We start from the raw sequence: 17,405 nt of genomic DNA, 5'->3' as shown, positions 1-17,405 counted from the left end.
CTGAAAGAGTATTAACATGAAAACACAGGTTCTGTGTTGGACAGATGCAGGGGACATAAAGGATCGGCACACACAAGCACAACACACACCATCAGTGCTTCCATGCTTGAGGAATGTCTGCGTGCGTTATTTCGTCACTCAGATCCACTCCTCCTCTTATGAAATAACCACACAGAGTTAAGACTAGATAAATGGGATGTGAATTAAGTCAGCACTGCAAACAGTGAAATTCTTGTCAAAGCGTAAATTCTTTTCAGGAAACCTAGGAACATGTGTTATATGTAAATGATGGTATTTCCTGGCCCTTCTCAAGTCCATGCATGAAAAAACAAAACAAAACAGAACACGTTTTAGGGATCAGCTGCCAGACGCAAACATCACAATACATGAGAAAAAGAAAAGAGCATGAAGAAAACACGCAAAAATCAAAAGACCTCTTTGTCATTTCAAATGTGAAATTTTTTTGGAAACTGCCCAGTGATGTTATGGAAGAAAACCAAAATCCTGTGCAAAAGACATGTCACAACACAGTGTATAAGCATGCTGAGAAACAGCAGATGGGATAAACTGAAATGACATTTCTGTCTGAGGTGACGACTGCATGTAAAACTCGCCGGGATCATCTCACCACACTCTGAGAGCAGCACTCTTAGCTTTCCCCTAGACTGCAGCATTTTTGGCTGAAATGAGAGAGACCCCCTGCTCCCTGAGCCAGGCTGCACAGGGCAGTGAGCTCTGCACATTGCTACCGATTCCCCCAAGAGCTCCAGGAGCTCAGAAGCAGCAGGACGCACGCAGCAGATGGACACGGATGAAAACAGGCTCGAGAGACACCGGGTGTAACAAAGACAGGAATGAGATTTTCCTTCACAAATTCTTGGAACAGCCCTACTGTGCTGTGGAATAGTGGATGGAATGTGTGGTGTGGAAAGGCAAGATGGAGTTGATTCTTTCTGAATACCTTATTTCCATCAGGGTTGTGGATTACTGTAGTTTGGGGCTCCTGAGCGAGAACAAAATAAAGAGAGAAAGTTCCCATTGGTAAATACATTTTCATTGGTGTGAGGGAGTGCAAGAAGAGCCAGCTCACAAATGCTGAACACTGACAAGAATTAAAACAAATGTTAACTGTCGCCAGGGGGTGAAACTGGATGTCTCTAACACAGATTTCCTCAAGAGCAAGCCAGCAAAAAAGGCCATCTCACCTAATGCAGCAGCATGCAGAGACCTTATTCAGGACCAGCGTGTGCAGGGCTTTGAAGCTCTGGGGACCTGCAGAGGCTCTTCTGGACGAGGGGAGGCCAAATGCTCCGTGTGCTTTCCTGTCTCAACCTGGACAGGCAGGGCAGCCACAAATCTTTAAGCTTTAATAACCTCTTCTCTTTAATCATGCTTGATTGTATCAGCACGAAGTGATCAACTTGAAACACAGCGGAATTGGTGAGGATTAAGGATGACTACCCCTAGATACTACCAAGCAAGCGAGAGAGATCCTCATGTCATTTACAAGTGTAATTTCCCCAGATCCTTTAACCTTACAAAAAGGTTCAATAATTTTGAAATGGCAGTCAGCCAGCATGCTTTCAGCATGGGCCATCAGGCACGGCTCCGTCTGGGAACAGACTTCCATAACCTCCTGCATGAAACCTGCTGCCTTGGCCTTAGGAAGAACTTACTGGATGCCTGAGTGCCAGCTGCTCAAAAAAATTCTAGGGAAAAATGCTTCCAAATGTGTGCAAAATACCCCATTTTCAAAGTTTTATATGTGCATGGGAAACAACAGGTCACAACACCATGTACTTAGGCACTGGCATTTACATTGGTGAGCCCTGTGATACACAGGTGCTTTAGAAACAGGGCTATTAATAAAACTGAGACTGAAGTAAACATCCAGGAACATTACTTTGATTTGTAATATGGCCTTAGCAGAGCTTATTAATGAGTAATGTCTCCTGCTGATTTAAATGGAAGAGAAACAAGAAAAATGTTTAGCTCTAGATGCCTCTTGATCCCAGAGAAGACTTGCAAAGTCCTGCTGAGTTTCAGGAAATATGGAATGAAAATCTGAATAAGGTCTGTTTTATGGCAGCCTAGTAATAATCCTGATAGCTCTCCTGGATGTCAATACTTTTAACTAAGACAAAGCCAAGAAAATAATAGAGCTGGTTTTTAAAAAATTTTGTTGGTGCAAAAGGTTAGCATTAGAAGGTGGAAACAGTCATCAGGCAAAGAGCTAAGAGCAACACCAAGCGCATTCTACTCACTTGCTGGCACAGCATGCAAAAAATTCAGCTACTGTTACAAATGCTATGACTCTACCGCATCCAGCTTCCATTTAATATTCTCTGTCAATAAACACGCTCTAATGGGTTTCCTCACAAAAAAAAAAGACAGCATAATTCAAACAAAAAAGGTTTTCCAAAACCTGTTTTTAGGAAGCACATGGAGTAAATGCATGAAAAAGCAAAAAAAAAAAAAAAAAAGAAAAGGGGGGAAAAATAGAAGGAAGAACAAACAGAAGACAGTCAAAAACTTCCAGATAGCATGAGAAGGAAAATTCCAGGTATACCAGCGCCGGGGTAGGAATATTTTCCTTGGGGCTGGTTACCACGTTGGTTTTGTTGTTTATCTGTAGGTATGCAGAAAACAGAAACAGACAGGCCTTAGAACTCACGGTAGGCACCGTATCTATATCTCTGCACACAACATCTATAGACAGGTATCGGTATCTATAGATAGATATAGATATGGAAATAAAGCATACAGAAAGATGAACTTAGGAACTTGTAGGAACACTAACACTAGCTCTGGGAGCTGGCTGGCAGCTCCTCCCCAAGGGCTGCCAGAGCCCTGCACCAAGGCCTAGATAAGGGATGGACGAGTTGAACTGAGACACTAAACAGATAGCCCTTAAATAGCAGCTAAGCACATCTAAGAAGAATAAAGAATTAATACGGGTTGTGACAAAGTCCTAAATAGCCCTGCATTTCGTGGCATGCAATGGTGTTAGGTCATTGCACCCAATAGTTCTTTATTTCTAATGAATTATCCCTACCATAAATAATATTTGATTATTCATAGCGCTCTGAGAATCTGTAATTTGTTCTACTGGCTTCTGATTCTACTCTGGAATAAATATGTCTGACAATAGAAAGAGACAGGTTCCCCTTTAGCTTTTTTGGGCTATTTTTAGCAGAAAATTGTTGGCAGCTTCTCAGTGTTGATACTGTGACTCGGAAGTGTGAGGTTTCCCACTATGGTACCTGTGGTATTAATCCAGCCATCAGCATCTCTCTATTTAACTCTACATATAGATCCTCATGATACTTCTTAAGCTTAGCATAGTGCTACACCTTCTGGTTTTATCTGTACAAAATATAAATTCAAATTAAACTGCCCAGCAGGAAGTTTGAAAGTATCTGGTCCTTTAAATGCATTTTTTAAGATTTAACTTTGATTAACATCATGGGGTATGGGAAGAACAGAAATACTAGAGAAATAATGTAGCGAGCCACTTTTTACATGCACTAAGAAGCAAGATTCAAGTATTGTAAAATTGGTTTGAAAGATGCATTTTTTTCTTCTCTAACAATGATGAGGAAAAAAATATTATGTACCTTTTGGTCATGTCTCATTTTAACAAGGGTCGTCCAAAGCATCATGCACAACTAGGTATATAGATACAGATCACCTGAAAAGACTTTGATCCAAAAAAACATGTTCTACTGAACCTTCTAGTCATAGTACTTAGCAATAAATGTGCAAAGCAAAACCAGAAATGCCTGAAATTGCACTGTTAATGGATTTTCCTAGAAATGTAATTAACTTTACGGAACGGAAAGAAATGAAATTCGCAGACTCCATATCCTCAGCACTTTTTGATGATTATTTTATTTTGGGCCAGGCGTGGCAACTGACTTGTGGATTTCAGGAACTGAGCCTGCAGCTGAAGTGAATCTTACTTAGGATATGTTTAAATTATGGAAATGTCCACAGGATTTGCAGTAATGAATTACAGACTGCAAATTTTCTAATTTTTAATGAGCATTTAAGTGGCTTTGAAGAATATAAAGTAGCTTCATTACCTAATCAGGGAAGATTATGTAGACGCTTATTTAATAATGCGCTTTGCCGTACAGAATAAAAATCATTCTCTTTGATTTAAAAGCAAAGTTCATGATGCTGTACAGCAGGAGGATGAGGAGCAGTTGTTTTTTAAACAAAGGTCTTTCTACAGAAGTTGTCATTAAGAGAACATACGAATCATTACTGAGTTGCAAGTGATCATGGCCTGACTTGGCTTAGCTAAATAAAGTCAAATAAATTTCATATCTCTATGCACCATTCAGCTGGAAGCTGTAGGACTGTCTGAAGTCAGGACAAGGAGAGAACAAACACATTTGTGTATAAAGTGTTTCAGGGGAGATCTAAGTCTTGGCAAGTATTTTACTTGCTTTGATATATATGGGATTCTGAGATGGGCAGAACCCTGAACTCCTTACTCAGGAAAAACCTTTAAAGAAAACCTCATCCATTTCCGTAAACCAAAGTTCTGCTGGAGATCTGTAGAAAATCAGGAACACAAACAAGGCTGCTTGACAGGAGACTAAACCTTCCATGCAAGACAAAAATTGCATGTCAAGTTGCATAACTACAAATTGATATTTTTGTGACAGTGTAGTCATTGAGAGACTACGATTAAAATGACCTCGGCGAAAAGCAAATAAACATAAAGGAAAAATATAAGGAAAGAAATGAAGATTTGACCAGATTTCATACATTGCTATTCAGTAACAGCTTAATACAAAAACTCGAGAGGTACCCCAAATGAGTACTCTTGCTGGAATACATAAGGAAAACAGGTTAGTCAAAGTTCAATTCCAATTTTGCCTGAGTAAGGAGAGCAGGCTTGGGTCCATACTCCCTTGGTGGAAGCCCTATGAAAATAAACAATATTCATTACAGCTACTGCTTAAAACTGCAGGAAACCTATTCAAAACTCCTTCAGCGAGATATCAAGAATCCAGCATTCATTAGGAACAGAGAGAGAGAGAATGTGATTCAAAATACAGTTATTTCTTCCATGTGAACAGAACTTGGCAAAACCCTTTGAAACTTGAGAGAAAACAGCAATAAGCTGAACAGTTTTCTCTCTCATAGAACAGACATTAATCTATGAATACATAGTGAATCTGGCATGTATTTTTAACAGCAAAGGGAAATAATTCCAAAAGGATTACGATAGTATCATACAAAACAGTTACTTCAAAGCTCATTTGTGCTTAACCCATGACCTTCAGTTTGTTGTGAAGGAGAAGGTTTTACTGCTGCATAGCTTGCCAGAAGTCACCCTCTGAGGTGTGACAGTAGTGCAGGACAGACACACACACGCTCCAAACAGCTGGGCACGACTGTAGAAATCATTATTGGCCATTTTCAATAGGATATGAAAATATTTTAACAAATAAAACCTGTATCTTGGGGCTTTATCTCTCACATGTTACTTCTGTAACAAAAAGTTAGCGCACACTTTGGGTTTGGGATCCTGGAAATAACCACACTGCACCTTGCCAGCGCCCCTCCTTTGGACACCATGGTTCCTGTCACTGGAATTCTGCACTCAGCCAAGGAACAGCAGGGCTGCTCACACCTGACCAGCAGTTTTTGCTGTCCGAGGAGAGTTGGCTTCCCAGTGCAAGGTGTGGATGAGGGCTGTCTGCCTTCTCTCTGCTGGCAGCAGCAGCAGGCAGAGCCCATCCTCACGAACACCTCCAAGATCACATTCCAAACCCCCATAAACAGCAACAGAGGAAGTTACTGTGTGGAGTCATGGAGGCCAAATGAACACAAGACTGGAGAGTAGGTTGAGGAGGAAGAGAAGTTACAGAGACTGTCAGCTGGGACATCTTGGGACACAGCCCCGAGCTGTGAAGGAAGCTAGCTGGGAAACTAGTGTGGGAAGGCTGGGAAATTGGCTTTTTTACTCCTGAGCTTTTAGCATGGTGATGGCACCTCGGGCTACAGTGGATCAATTAACGCAGCACCGTATCACTGTGCAGTGTGCTTTGTCTTGCATTTTATGATATTAATACTGTTAGCTTCTAAAATAAAGAGGTTATATAAATGAAGAGAAGGCTGTTACAAGATTACTATTTTGTTACTATTCTTATTTACTAAGAACAGCTGCATTGGCTGATGTTACATCTACTTTTTTGTTTTTGTATGTCCCCAGGTTAAAAAAAAGAGTAAAGACTTGCTTGAAAGAACGGCCGAACGATTCACTGTGGACGGCATATAGCAACTGCAGGCTTAAAATTCACAAGGTTGTACTTTAAAGTCTTGCAGTTCTCACAGTATGTTAACAAAGTTAATTGCAACTGTTTGATTTCTAAGTGTGAACATTTCACAGGAGGAAAAGAAATCTGTCGATAAAGATCCTCACCATCATCTGAACACTCGAACTGGACTTCCTTTTCTGAATTGACCAGTCAGAGAGAAAGGAAAAGAAGAAAACGTGACTGGTTGGATTTGCAGTATCAGTTCATGGAGTACAGCATATTTCTCTTTTGGCTTTTTTTTTTTTAAAATAAGAAAAAGACAGCTACAGCTGTTGGAAGGGGTCGAAAAATGCTACAGAGTATCTCAATACCAGCATCTCAATAACAGCAAGGACAAAAACAGACTTCCCCAGATGTACATTTACTCCCTTTGCTCCACATGACCATGCAGACTAACAGCAGACACATAACATGGGCTGAAAACCAGAGAACTGAATCCCAACAGGTGCAATTTAGGGAAATTTTGGCAACAATTGTTTCCCACATTATAATTGAAACTGTGATAGAACAAATAGCATTGTAAACCTGTAGGAGGAATAATATTTAAAAAGGAAAACTGGTCAGAGAGAGTGCATAAAATGTATCTATTCCACAATGAAACATGTTCAGGGTTTTCCAGCAGTGATAGAACCCTTCCAAATGTGTGCTTCTCCATGTGACTGGGATCTCCACTGCTTGGCAGCGAGAAGCACTGAAATGGGACTGTACTCATTTCTTTATAGGTCAGGCTAAGGATTTTTTGATTGGCAATGTGTGCATATGTCAGCCAGCAGGCAAAAATATACTCTGAATCTGGTAGTTAAGCAAGTATTTATGTTTTGTTAAAGTAAGACATTAAGATTAAATAGAAAATTAAAATTCAGGTCAAAGACACACTTCTGAGTAAACACACATATCACAGAAGAATACCTTTTGAATCTTACAATGAAAGCTTGAGGCATTATATTAGCCTTTAAGAATCCTCTGAGAAAAAAAAAAAAACCAAAAAAATTCTTTTCCTGCTGAGTGATTTTTGTTTCCTGATTTTTTTTCCAAAGTATTTATGCAGAACGCTTGTTTGTGAAGCATCTCTCCTCCTGCAGGGTCTGGTGACGTGAGAACAGGAGCTCTAAATCATGTACGAAAGCTGCCAAAATGTTCCCTTCTTAGCAAGGTCTCTTAGTCAGGATGAGCTGATCTGAGACAGTAAACCCCTCAAGTTCTGCCAAATATAGCAAGTACATCTGGCAGAACACACCTCATGTGGAGTCAAGCCTACCCGTACACTTGTGGTCTTCCACGAAATCTAATGGAAAGTCAAGGGGAAACACAGAGGCAATAGAGCTGCACATAAACACTGATGCCTAAAAAGCCCACCACCAAACCATTATTTACAAGTTAATTGATAACTCTGAGTCATTAATTAATTAAAAAACATTTTCTCCAGTAGTTTTCTATCTTCTGCTTACTTAAATGCTGGTTTTCAAGTCTTTGTTTTATTTCATTTCCAAGCTTCATCTATTAACTTTAACCACTTTAAACAACTAGTGAGAAGCACTTACTAACAGATTCTATGAAGGAAAGAAATAGCAATAATCAGCTGCAAAACCTGGCAGAAGTTACAGAGAGCTGGAGAGTAAGAAGAATACATCTTTGAAAAGGAAAACAGGTGTTTAACCTACCTTAACTCCATCTGGCTTTTTCAGTAAACTCTTGGCTGCTGTAAAAGGAGACAAATAATTTCAGTGTCAGGTGGTTCTCCTGAGGTCACCGAGCTGCGCAGCAAAGCCCCAGTGCCTCCCAGCTCCAGGTATGTTCTCAGCTTTTATTTCCTCCTTTTGTTTCTCTGAGCACAGGGAAGGAAATCTTTAGGAAAGCACCAATCCTTAGGATTTTTGAACATCTCTTTTACCACTGACTAAAGCCCTAGGTTGGCTGTACTTGTACAAGGAGAGAACTCCTTGAGTGGCAGAGAGGAAATGAAGCAGGGTGAGTGTAAAAGCAGCCGCTCTGGACATATCCATTTTCTCAACTGCAATATATTTCTATTTGATGATAAGGGGTAGTTTGAGACCACTATGAAAATGTATTGTTTGGATGGGGGGGACTCAGAGCAGGTGTCTGCAGAGCCCACTGGTATCGCACTGATGGTACCAGTACGCAAAATCCCCCCTGAGGACTTCCCACCGTGACAGCATCAGCCTCCTCGTGCGAAAGGGCAGCACAGTTGCAAGGAAGAAAGGAAGGAAAATTTGCTAGCAAAGGGTTGTTCTGGAGGGTTGCTGCCCATGAAGCAATAATAACAAATTCTAGGCTTGGCTTCAGCTTCTAATGAAATAATGCTATTTTCTGAATCGTGCTGTACACTGATCAAATTTCTTCAAAATTTCATCGGCCATAATGTTAGTCACATGTCAGGCTTTAAATTCCACCACTTAAAACGGGCATCAAATAATTCCAATTTAATAAATTTGGAAGGCTAACGTGCATACAAGCACAGCACAGCTCTGAACCTGAAAACATTCACAGCAGAAATACATGCTGGCTGACCTACCAAATCCATATAAACTATTCACTAAAGCGTAAATGCTTCGTGAATCGCTGCCAAAGACTTGAAGAATAATAAATTACACAACAAGCCTGTGTTATTGGGTTTGATTGATGTTTATTACCCAATCTTCCCATCAGAAAGTGTTCCACAGTGCTGTTTGTAACAAACTGCTGTTCTGTATATAAGGGAGACAGTGCTGACATGGAGCTCCTATCATTACTGGCATCCTTATCTTAAAAAAAACCCCCAAACCCCAAACCAATTGCATGCTCAAGGTTGCTCAGACTGGCTTAGGACACTGGGCCTACTGAATATGTGGATTACGTTTAAAGCTAATTCTTGTAATTGTGGCTTATTTTCAAGCTACATCTCCATTAAGTGCTCATTTTACAGCACAGAAGATGTAGGATCACCTCAGCAACTGTACAGAAATGACTAATGCCCATTATTGTATTGTTTACATGAAATAAACCCTGGAAAGTGAAGCCAGGTTGATGTTTCTAGCTTCACTAATATATCAGCCCTCCAAACGCAGTTCAATAACTATGGACATTAGCCAGCACTACCATTAGAACTCCCACACGGCCACGTCTTACAGCCAAAATGAACAAAAGTAAGTTTGCCTATACTGTGCAGCAGTATTGCTGCATGTTTTTATTTAAAGAAATACGTAAGTAAATATTGAAACCAAATTGTTCTCCACACACTTTGGAGATCGGACACTCCCCGTGGCAATGGGTGCTTGCAGGACCTGAGGCAAGAGGGCCTGAGATTTTACGTTACCATAAATATTATGGGCACTCCATTAACTTCAGGAATTTATTTAGGGAAAGCAAAGGGAAGGAGATATTTCTGAAACCTAAGGACAAAAAAACCCAGAAGTTAATAGCTTTCAAAGCGTGTTTTATAGCCTTAGCCCTTACAAAAACATATGGGAAAACATAAATTAGTTCTTACAGACTGCTCTAGGTCCTTTTGCTAAAATTGTGGGAGAAACTTCTGAGTTCTTTTGACGCTTGACAAACACTACATGTTCTATGTAAACAATTAAATGAGGCAGTAAAATGAGGGCACCACAAGCAATAACACGAAGTATTTATTGCATGTATAGCACTGCTGGCACGTCCTTTGGAATATGCCCAGCATGGATTACTGTGCACTACTGCATGTTACAGGACATATTCTGCCACTCTGCTGGGTTTGGCCTGCAGTGCATTTTCAATAGTATTTGGATTCATCGTTCTTTAATCACAGATACTGCATACAAATCAAATATTTAAAGAATTTGCAGGAGCGAAGCAATCAGCATATTCTAAATTAAGCCCACAAAGAGAGATTTCTGGCAACTACAAGCAAGAGCTATAAATAAAACCTAAGGCAGCGCTACTAGGCCAGAAAGCAGACTGGAAACAAATGGTTTGTGACAACATGGAGAAATTAAAGTGATTGAGGACAAACAGCAGCTCGGATTGAGAGGAGAAAAAAGATGTTCCTTTCACGTGCTGAGGGTCTTACCTCACAAGAAATATACATTCCACATAAAAGGAAGAAAAAAAAGGAAAATAAAACACTTTTATAACCACATCATTATGGACAAATGACCTTCATAAGCATGCTTTGCAATGAAATACAATGAATAAAGAAACCAAAGAAATGAAATGTCATCAAGAAAAAACATGGGTGGCTATGGTGTATAACAAGAGATGACAGGTGAAAAAAATAAAAAAAAAAAAAGTCAAAACCCCTGTTTGCTTCTCATGCTGAAATACTGTTTAAAAACTACTTCAGCTTTTTTGGTTCATGGAAGTTGAATTCAATCCTTACTTATATAGACAGTGACAGTTATCAAGAGGGATGAGGAATTATTTGTTTCTTTGATATTTAACAGTAATTCATTTTTACAAGAAGTGCAGCCTACAGCCTTCCCACCTTTTAAATGAATGGGCAGACACTGGAATTAATTCAGCACTAACTCAAGGTAATTTAGATAAATGCAGTCCTCTGTGTTTAGGTGTGTATTAAAGAAGGGAACTTAACTAAGAAAGAAATTGTATTTCAAGCACTATGCAAATTGAACAAGTTGTTCTCGCCTTGGTGATTATGTAATTGTTTTGGATGAGTCAGTGCTTATTATTATTCCAAACATGCCCAAAGCACTATCATGTTTTTGTCTGTACAGTAATTTATGTTACACTCCAATAGTTACATCACAGAGGAGGAGGATATGTAAAATTCCTGATTCAAATCTGCTGTTCTATTTCACTAGTCACTGGAAATCTCAAATGGCAAAATGAAAAATTCAACACAGCATCAATATTCTGGCAATTCCACTGCTTTGGACAATTCTAACTCTGCTAACAGCAATTTTAGCTTTTGCTATTAGGATTTGTTTAGTGCAAGATCTAAATCTCCAGGGTCATCAGGACAAAACTGTTTCATAAAGAGGAAATAACTCTCCTTACATCCAGCTAGGCGCTGCTGGGCATTAGAAAGAAAAGAGGGACTCATGTTACTACATTTCTGGCTCCTTAGCAAAGCAATAAAGAAATGAATGTGTACTGATGTTATTTTTAATACAGGATGCAAGAGAATCATGGAATGACTTTTCACACATACAAAAATATGTAAGTTCTAAATGTTGTTTGGTGATACTTGTGCATGTGGAGCTATATGCATAACTTCCAATTTGCCTGCAACAACACAGGCAGGAAAATGCTGCCTGTCTTCGAGAGGTAACAATCAAAAACCATGGAAGGAGCTCAAATTCTACAGAAAAATCAGATTGTCACCCATAAAAGAATTTCTTTGCCCAAAGAGATTAAATTCTTGTTTGCTTCACCACAGGAAATAACACGATATGTATCATACTTAGATGTTCCTGAACGAATGCTTAATTAGATCTCAGCCTACACAGACATCAAAATATAAAGACTGCATTAATCTGGAGCTCAATGAACATACCTGAGAAATTTCTGGTAGCCAGCATTGTTGTCAAAATGGCCCCCTGTGTACACACACATTTTTTCAAATTAGCATCACACTTGTGTAAAACTAAGAATGCCAACACAACACAACCAAAAGGAAAATACACGAGTAAAATGACACCAATTACTGAATTAACCCTGAGAGAATGGATTATCTCTGCATTAACTCTCATATGCCGTGACATGAGTGCATAAACTGTAATTTAATCTTAATTACACACTTATAAGCAATCTTGATATCTCAAATATTTACTAACTGGCAGTATGTAATGCACAAGCCCGGAGCATTCAGAGGCACAGCAATTATTCAAAATACATAGATGAATATGCAAGAGACTTTACTATTGTTCTTAGATTCTTTTTTTCAGGGAGGAATAGGAGTTTATTTGTAATGTGCCCATTACATAAGTTCACATGTGCACAGCTATCATGGCTGGCCAGGTAAAAACAAAGCATAATTCAGAAGAATAACCTTAAGGATTTTCCTTCAAGTGTGCCTAAATATAGAGGACTGTTACAGTTTTGAATTAAAGCAGAAAAGCTACATTCTATTCACTTTCGTGAAAAGTTTAAGCTCTTCAAACCAAAAGCTGATCTTCTACCAACAGGTCCTTTAAGATTAATATTTAGAAAAACTCTGCACAGAGACCATTTGTTTTGCACACCAAACACAAACACAAGTTTTCATTCTTACCTTTAGTTTTCTTCTTGCATTGAATTTCTTCAAGCAATCTACAGTCTCTTGTCTGTGCATCATAGAGGCAACAGTAGAACGTTGCTGAGGGAAGAGAAGAATTATTTTGAGGCACCCAGCCAGCTGTTTAGCAGTTTGTTTCCAACACACATTTTACAAACCCATGGTTCCCAGCTTGGGCCTTGATTTCTACCTTGTCTGACTATCCCATAGTGCTCCTTTTACTCAGCCTTTTCCATGTGTAAAATCCACTTGAAAAGTCATGGTGTGGAATACACTGACAAAAGGAGGAAAATCCTGGACCCAGGAACAGCATTGTCTAACTCAAAGTTACTTTCCTGCACTTGCTTCTCATTGAGAATTTAAAATAACACTCGAATTTTTGCAGAGAACATTCTGCACAACACAGTCAAGGCAAAGGACATAAATTTGCAAAAATCTTACCCCAAGCTGAGATCTCAATATAGATCACTATTGATCTTATCTGTGTAATTATAATTTTACAATTTATAGTTACACAGCTGCATGAACAAGAACAGAAGTTATCCCCTAAACACATTCACAACAGGCTGAACCAGACCATAAACTGCTTTGTCTGCCAAGTGATCGTGTTGAACATGTGGAAATTACTTACACAGATCCATGGATGCTTTAGTGCTTCTGATGCTGTGATACGTTTCGCTGGGTTGATGGTGAGCATTTTATTGATAAGGTCTTTTGCTTCAGGAGTCACCGTGTCCCACTCTGGTGAGGGGAACTTCAGAGAGAAAAACACATGTGTATATTGTCTTGTACAATCTTTCCACAATTTTACCTAGGGATCCAGTACTGGATTCAAAGAATAGAGCTTAAAAATTATAAGGCTCTTTCTTTACCTCATCATCATTTACAAATTACCTAAATCTGAGGGCCAACAGCCTCTTGTCTGTTTAACACAATATGATAACACAAGATGATGCTGCAGAATTCATATGCCACCATCTCATCAGTTCTTAACTTCTCCCTCTAGCAAACTCCTGCTTAAGGTACAATTATAAATAACTGAACAGACTGAGTAGGGTACGTACGTCATAAGCACCAGCTTTGATCTGCTGGTACAGCCTGTGTTGGTCTTCATCCCAGAAGGGAGGGTATCCCACCAGGAGGATGTACAGAATGACTCCTGCAGAAAATTCACACCAGTGTTAAGGGCTTTCAAGGAATAAACCCCAGAAATTAATTTTGCACCCAACAACCATGCAAAACAAAGGGATCATGAGTACCATCCCAGCCACTGGGATGGGAAAAATACTGCCCCTTCATATTGGGAAAAAAACAGTAGAAGTGGGGTTGACAAGGTAACCTCTTACAGAAAACACACAAAATCAGACCAGGAACACTGGAAATGTTGATCTAGCTGGAGAAATAATATCCCATGATTCCGGATGTTCTAGGAAAATGCATTTTTTACTTATGATTTCATCATGGCTTATACTGGCATCTGAAAGATTGTGTTGTAACTATTCTCATGCACAGCAAATTTAGGAAAGTCAAATTTCTCTGTAATTTGGTCAATAGGAAATTGAAAAAAACACCCATTAGCCTGACAGAGAAGATTCCCTGTGACTGAAGACAAGTGCTTTCATATATACAACCATATACAAAGTGTGGGTAGAACTGAAGTAAGGAAACCAGCCTCTGTTCCCAGTTGGGGAGCTGCCACTTGCCAGTACCTTGGAAGGCACTTTTGAGAACTGGAGGATAAAGCAATTGCTCTGTACTCCAGTTTAGAAAACTTTTAATTTTGCAGTTTATACCTGCAGATGGGGTATAGTGGTCAGAGAGAATTTCAGGCTCCTTGTGAACCAAAACTAAATGTCCAGCTCACAGTATGAGCTGGTGTGCTCTCTAACTAATTAGGCATCATACACCTGCAGCTATTTTTTTAATACTCTTTGAAAGTGTGTTGTGTAGACATGACCAAGAATGCCATGATAACAAAACTTAGTAAATAATTCTTAAAAAGAGAAGCTTGTAGGGTGTAACAAAAAATCCAATGACCTCTACTAGAAATTAATACTGAATTTATTTAAATACCTATTTTCTGATGCACAATATAATGTACCCTGGGTATTATTTCTCACACTTAAGACACCTTAGAGTGGACTGAATATGACTTTCAGAATAACTTCTTACCACATGCCCACATATCCACAGGTTTTCCATAAGGATCTTTTCGTAAGACTTCTGGAGAAAGGTATCCTGGAGTACCAGCAAAGCCTGTCAAAAGGCATATTAACTCTGGTCAAAACCTGTATGTGCTCTGCAAAAAGCAAGAGATTCTGCTCTCAGCCCACAAGAGCCAGGACAACATTTCCCAAGCCATGGACACGAACTGCTTCATTTGCCCCTTTGGTTTTTATGGCACGTGACCTAGAGGAAATGCTGACATTATGGGGGACCAACTAAAAAAGCAGAGGGGCACCTACTGTATCCTATATATAAGGAGATATTTGTTGCACAAAATTAGAGCTACATCTAATACCATCTTTCCACTGCAAAACTCATTTCTGCCACTTCATTCCACTTCTGGAAACCTCTTCACAAAAGTTTGCAGGAAGCATCTCTGAAGCAATCTGGCCTTTAAAATTTACATGTTCTTCATCCCTTATTCATTACCAGCAATGCTGTTTTCTCTGAGCAGAGATGCAAAACGTAGGAAGAAATATTACTTTTCTTAGGACACTATGATGGATAAAAACTTAATGACCACTGTCAGTCTGCACCATTTCAGTGACTATGTCTGCTCTTTGCCTAAAATAAAGGCTTGGGAATTCCTGAGAGGTGAGAATTTAGTGGCTTTCATGGAGGACCACATGCCATTTGTGCAATACCACCCTAGTTTCCACCAAACTCATGAGAGACGGTGATAACATATAAAGTCTACAGCTACAGAAAAAGAAGAAGCCTTTGCCCTGCAGTCATCAATTATTTTGGAGTGGGAGGAGGAAATGGAGGACCACATTCAGTAAATTCTACTGAGAAAAGAGCTAAAATATGGTCAAGAAAAATAAGCTTGTTTTTTTGCAGGCTCCTGATATGGAAGCTTGGAATTGTTAAGGAGTACTATCACACAGGAAACACATCTTAAGCTCCTTAGAGAAGCTGTAAAGTGGATGTCCCAAATGGCTTTAAATAGAGTGATGTTTTATATCTCTTCTTGGATGTAGTGCTCATTTTAAAGGGGAAGCAAAGCTGTCTTCACTCTAAAACTTACACAGCTCAATGAACATTATTAAGCAAGACTCAAAAATAAACTTTAAATCAAAAATAAATACAGTATTGAGCTAACCTTATCACTCAATAAAGGTACAAAATAGACCTAAAGTGAAATAATTGGTACAGTTTTAGTATTCAGAACCACAGAAGAGTTTGGATTTAAAGAACCTTGAAAACCATCTTTTTCCAGCCCCCTGCCATGGGCAGGGACACCTGCCACTAGACTAGGCTGCTCCAAGCCCTGTCCCTGGCCTTGCACGCTTCCAGGGATGGGGCAGCAACAGTTTCTCTGTGGAACCTGTGCCAGGGCCTCATCAGCCTCACAGGGAACAATTTTTTCCTAGTTTCTCATCTAAACTTACTCTTTCAGTCTGAAGTGATTCCTACTTGTCCTGTCATGACATGCTCTAGTAAAATAGTCTCTCCCCAAATATTCTGAGTGGTTGAAAACAGCAAACACAGAAGTACAGCCCTGACTTTGGTACCAAAAAAAAAAAAAACAAACCAAACCAAACCAAAAAAGAAAAAAAACCAACCAAAACCACCACCACCAAAAACAACAACAACAAAAAAAAGGCACACACAGAAATAGGTAACTGTAATTTATCAGGTTATTTTGTAACTGCTCAGAAGGGCCCCCAAACAAGGGTGTACTTTTCAGAATAGTACTGTTGCTTTTAGTACCTCCGTTAGCTAAAGCAACTTGCAAAGGTGGAAACTGACGGTGCAGCGTCAAGAAGAGATTGCAACACCTTGTACTCCTATTTCTCTAGGATTTCTAAGTGTCCAGAGGACCCAGCCAAAATCCATGCCTTTCTGAGCTCAACCTGCCTGAGGCCTTCCCAGTAAATTAAACACCTGCTAAGAGGGGGCAGGTTTCAAGGAATCACTGGGTTGGAAGAGACCTTCAAGATCATTGAGTCCAATCCATGCCCTAACCCCTCAACTAAACCATGGCAATGTTTCAACTAAACCCTGTCAGGCTTTCTACAAATAGGCAAAGAACAAGTTCGTTTTGCAAACATGCAAACCAGGAAAGTATGCTGTTGTATTCAAACACACAGAGTTTGAGCCAATTTCCTGCTGAGGCACAGCCATGGTTCAAGCAAAAAAGGGACTGTCACACCAGAGGACTACACCAGAGAAAAGGAAAAATGAAAAAAAAAAGAAAGAAAAGCATACTGATGCAGAGCTATAATTAGAATCAGAGCACGCCATGAGTCACTGAGTGCTGCAGAATCCAGCAGAAAGCAGAAAAATCTTCTAAAAGAAAGTGAGAAAGTTCAAAACGCCCAGTCCATCGGAGTTCATGTTCTGCCCTGTTAACTCAGTCCTAAAGCTGAAGGCAGACCCTTGGACCACTCTGGACAGGTTTTGCAGAGCGAGTTCCAGAAAGGGTACAGAACCCACTCATCTTACTGAGTACCACAGGTTTTCTTTACAGAAAGAGCCCCATTAGGCTACTTTCTTTTCATTACATTGCTGACTCCTCCTTACATACATTGTTTAAAGACATTCTGTTCCCTTCTCGCAATTTCTCATGATGCTATGAGTCTAAACAAAGCATTTCACAAGAACCAAATGACCAAAAAACAAAGTGC

The 17,405-nt window shown here is 39.6% G+C and overlaps 1 protein-coding gene across 9 annotated transcripts in view; it reads right to left on the bottom strand.

The window, feature by feature from the left end:
• Positions 1–17,405, bottom strand: part of CAMK2D (calcium/calmodulin dependent protein kinase II delta) — a 118,063-nt gene that overhangs the window by 18,485 nt on the left and 82,173 nt on the right. For 2 of the 9 annotated variants that reach the window (XM_062493149.1, XM_062493150.1), the window contains exons 8-15: positions 14,722–14,805; positions 13,614–13,708; positions 13,181–13,303; positions 12,547–12,630; positions 11,830–11,872; positions 8,000–8,037; positions 2,570–2,629; positions 962–1,003 (exon numbers count right to left, since the gene is read on the bottom strand). In XM_062493149.1, the coding sequence (XP_062349133.1) occupies positions 962–1,003; positions 2,570–2,629; positions 8,000–8,037; positions 11,830–11,872; positions 12,547–12,630; positions 13,181–13,303; positions 13,614–13,708; positions 14,722–14,805 (569 nt within the window). Of the gene's footprint in view, positions 1–961; positions 1,004–2,569; positions 2,630–5,530; positions 5,546–6,012; positions 6,019–6,442; positions 6,476–7,999; positions 8,038–11,829; positions 11,873–12,546; positions 12,631–13,180; positions 13,304–13,613; positions 13,709–14,721; positions 14,806–17,405 lie in introns of all 9 variants that reach the window. The other 7 variants (XM_062493151.1, XM_062493158.1, XM_062493155.1 and 4 more) reach the window with 7 other exon arrangements.

Source organism: Cinclus cinclus, chromosome 5 (assembly GCF_963662255.1).
Source record: "Cinclus cinclus chromosome 5, bCinCin1.1, whole genome shotgun sequence".
Classification (NCBI taxonomy): Eukaryota; Metazoa; Chordata; class Aves; order Passeriformes; family Cinclidae; genus Cinclus; species Cinclus cinclus.
The sequence above is the reverse complement of the archived record's forward strand: the minus strand, read 5'-3'. Positions and strand labels throughout refer to the sequence as shown.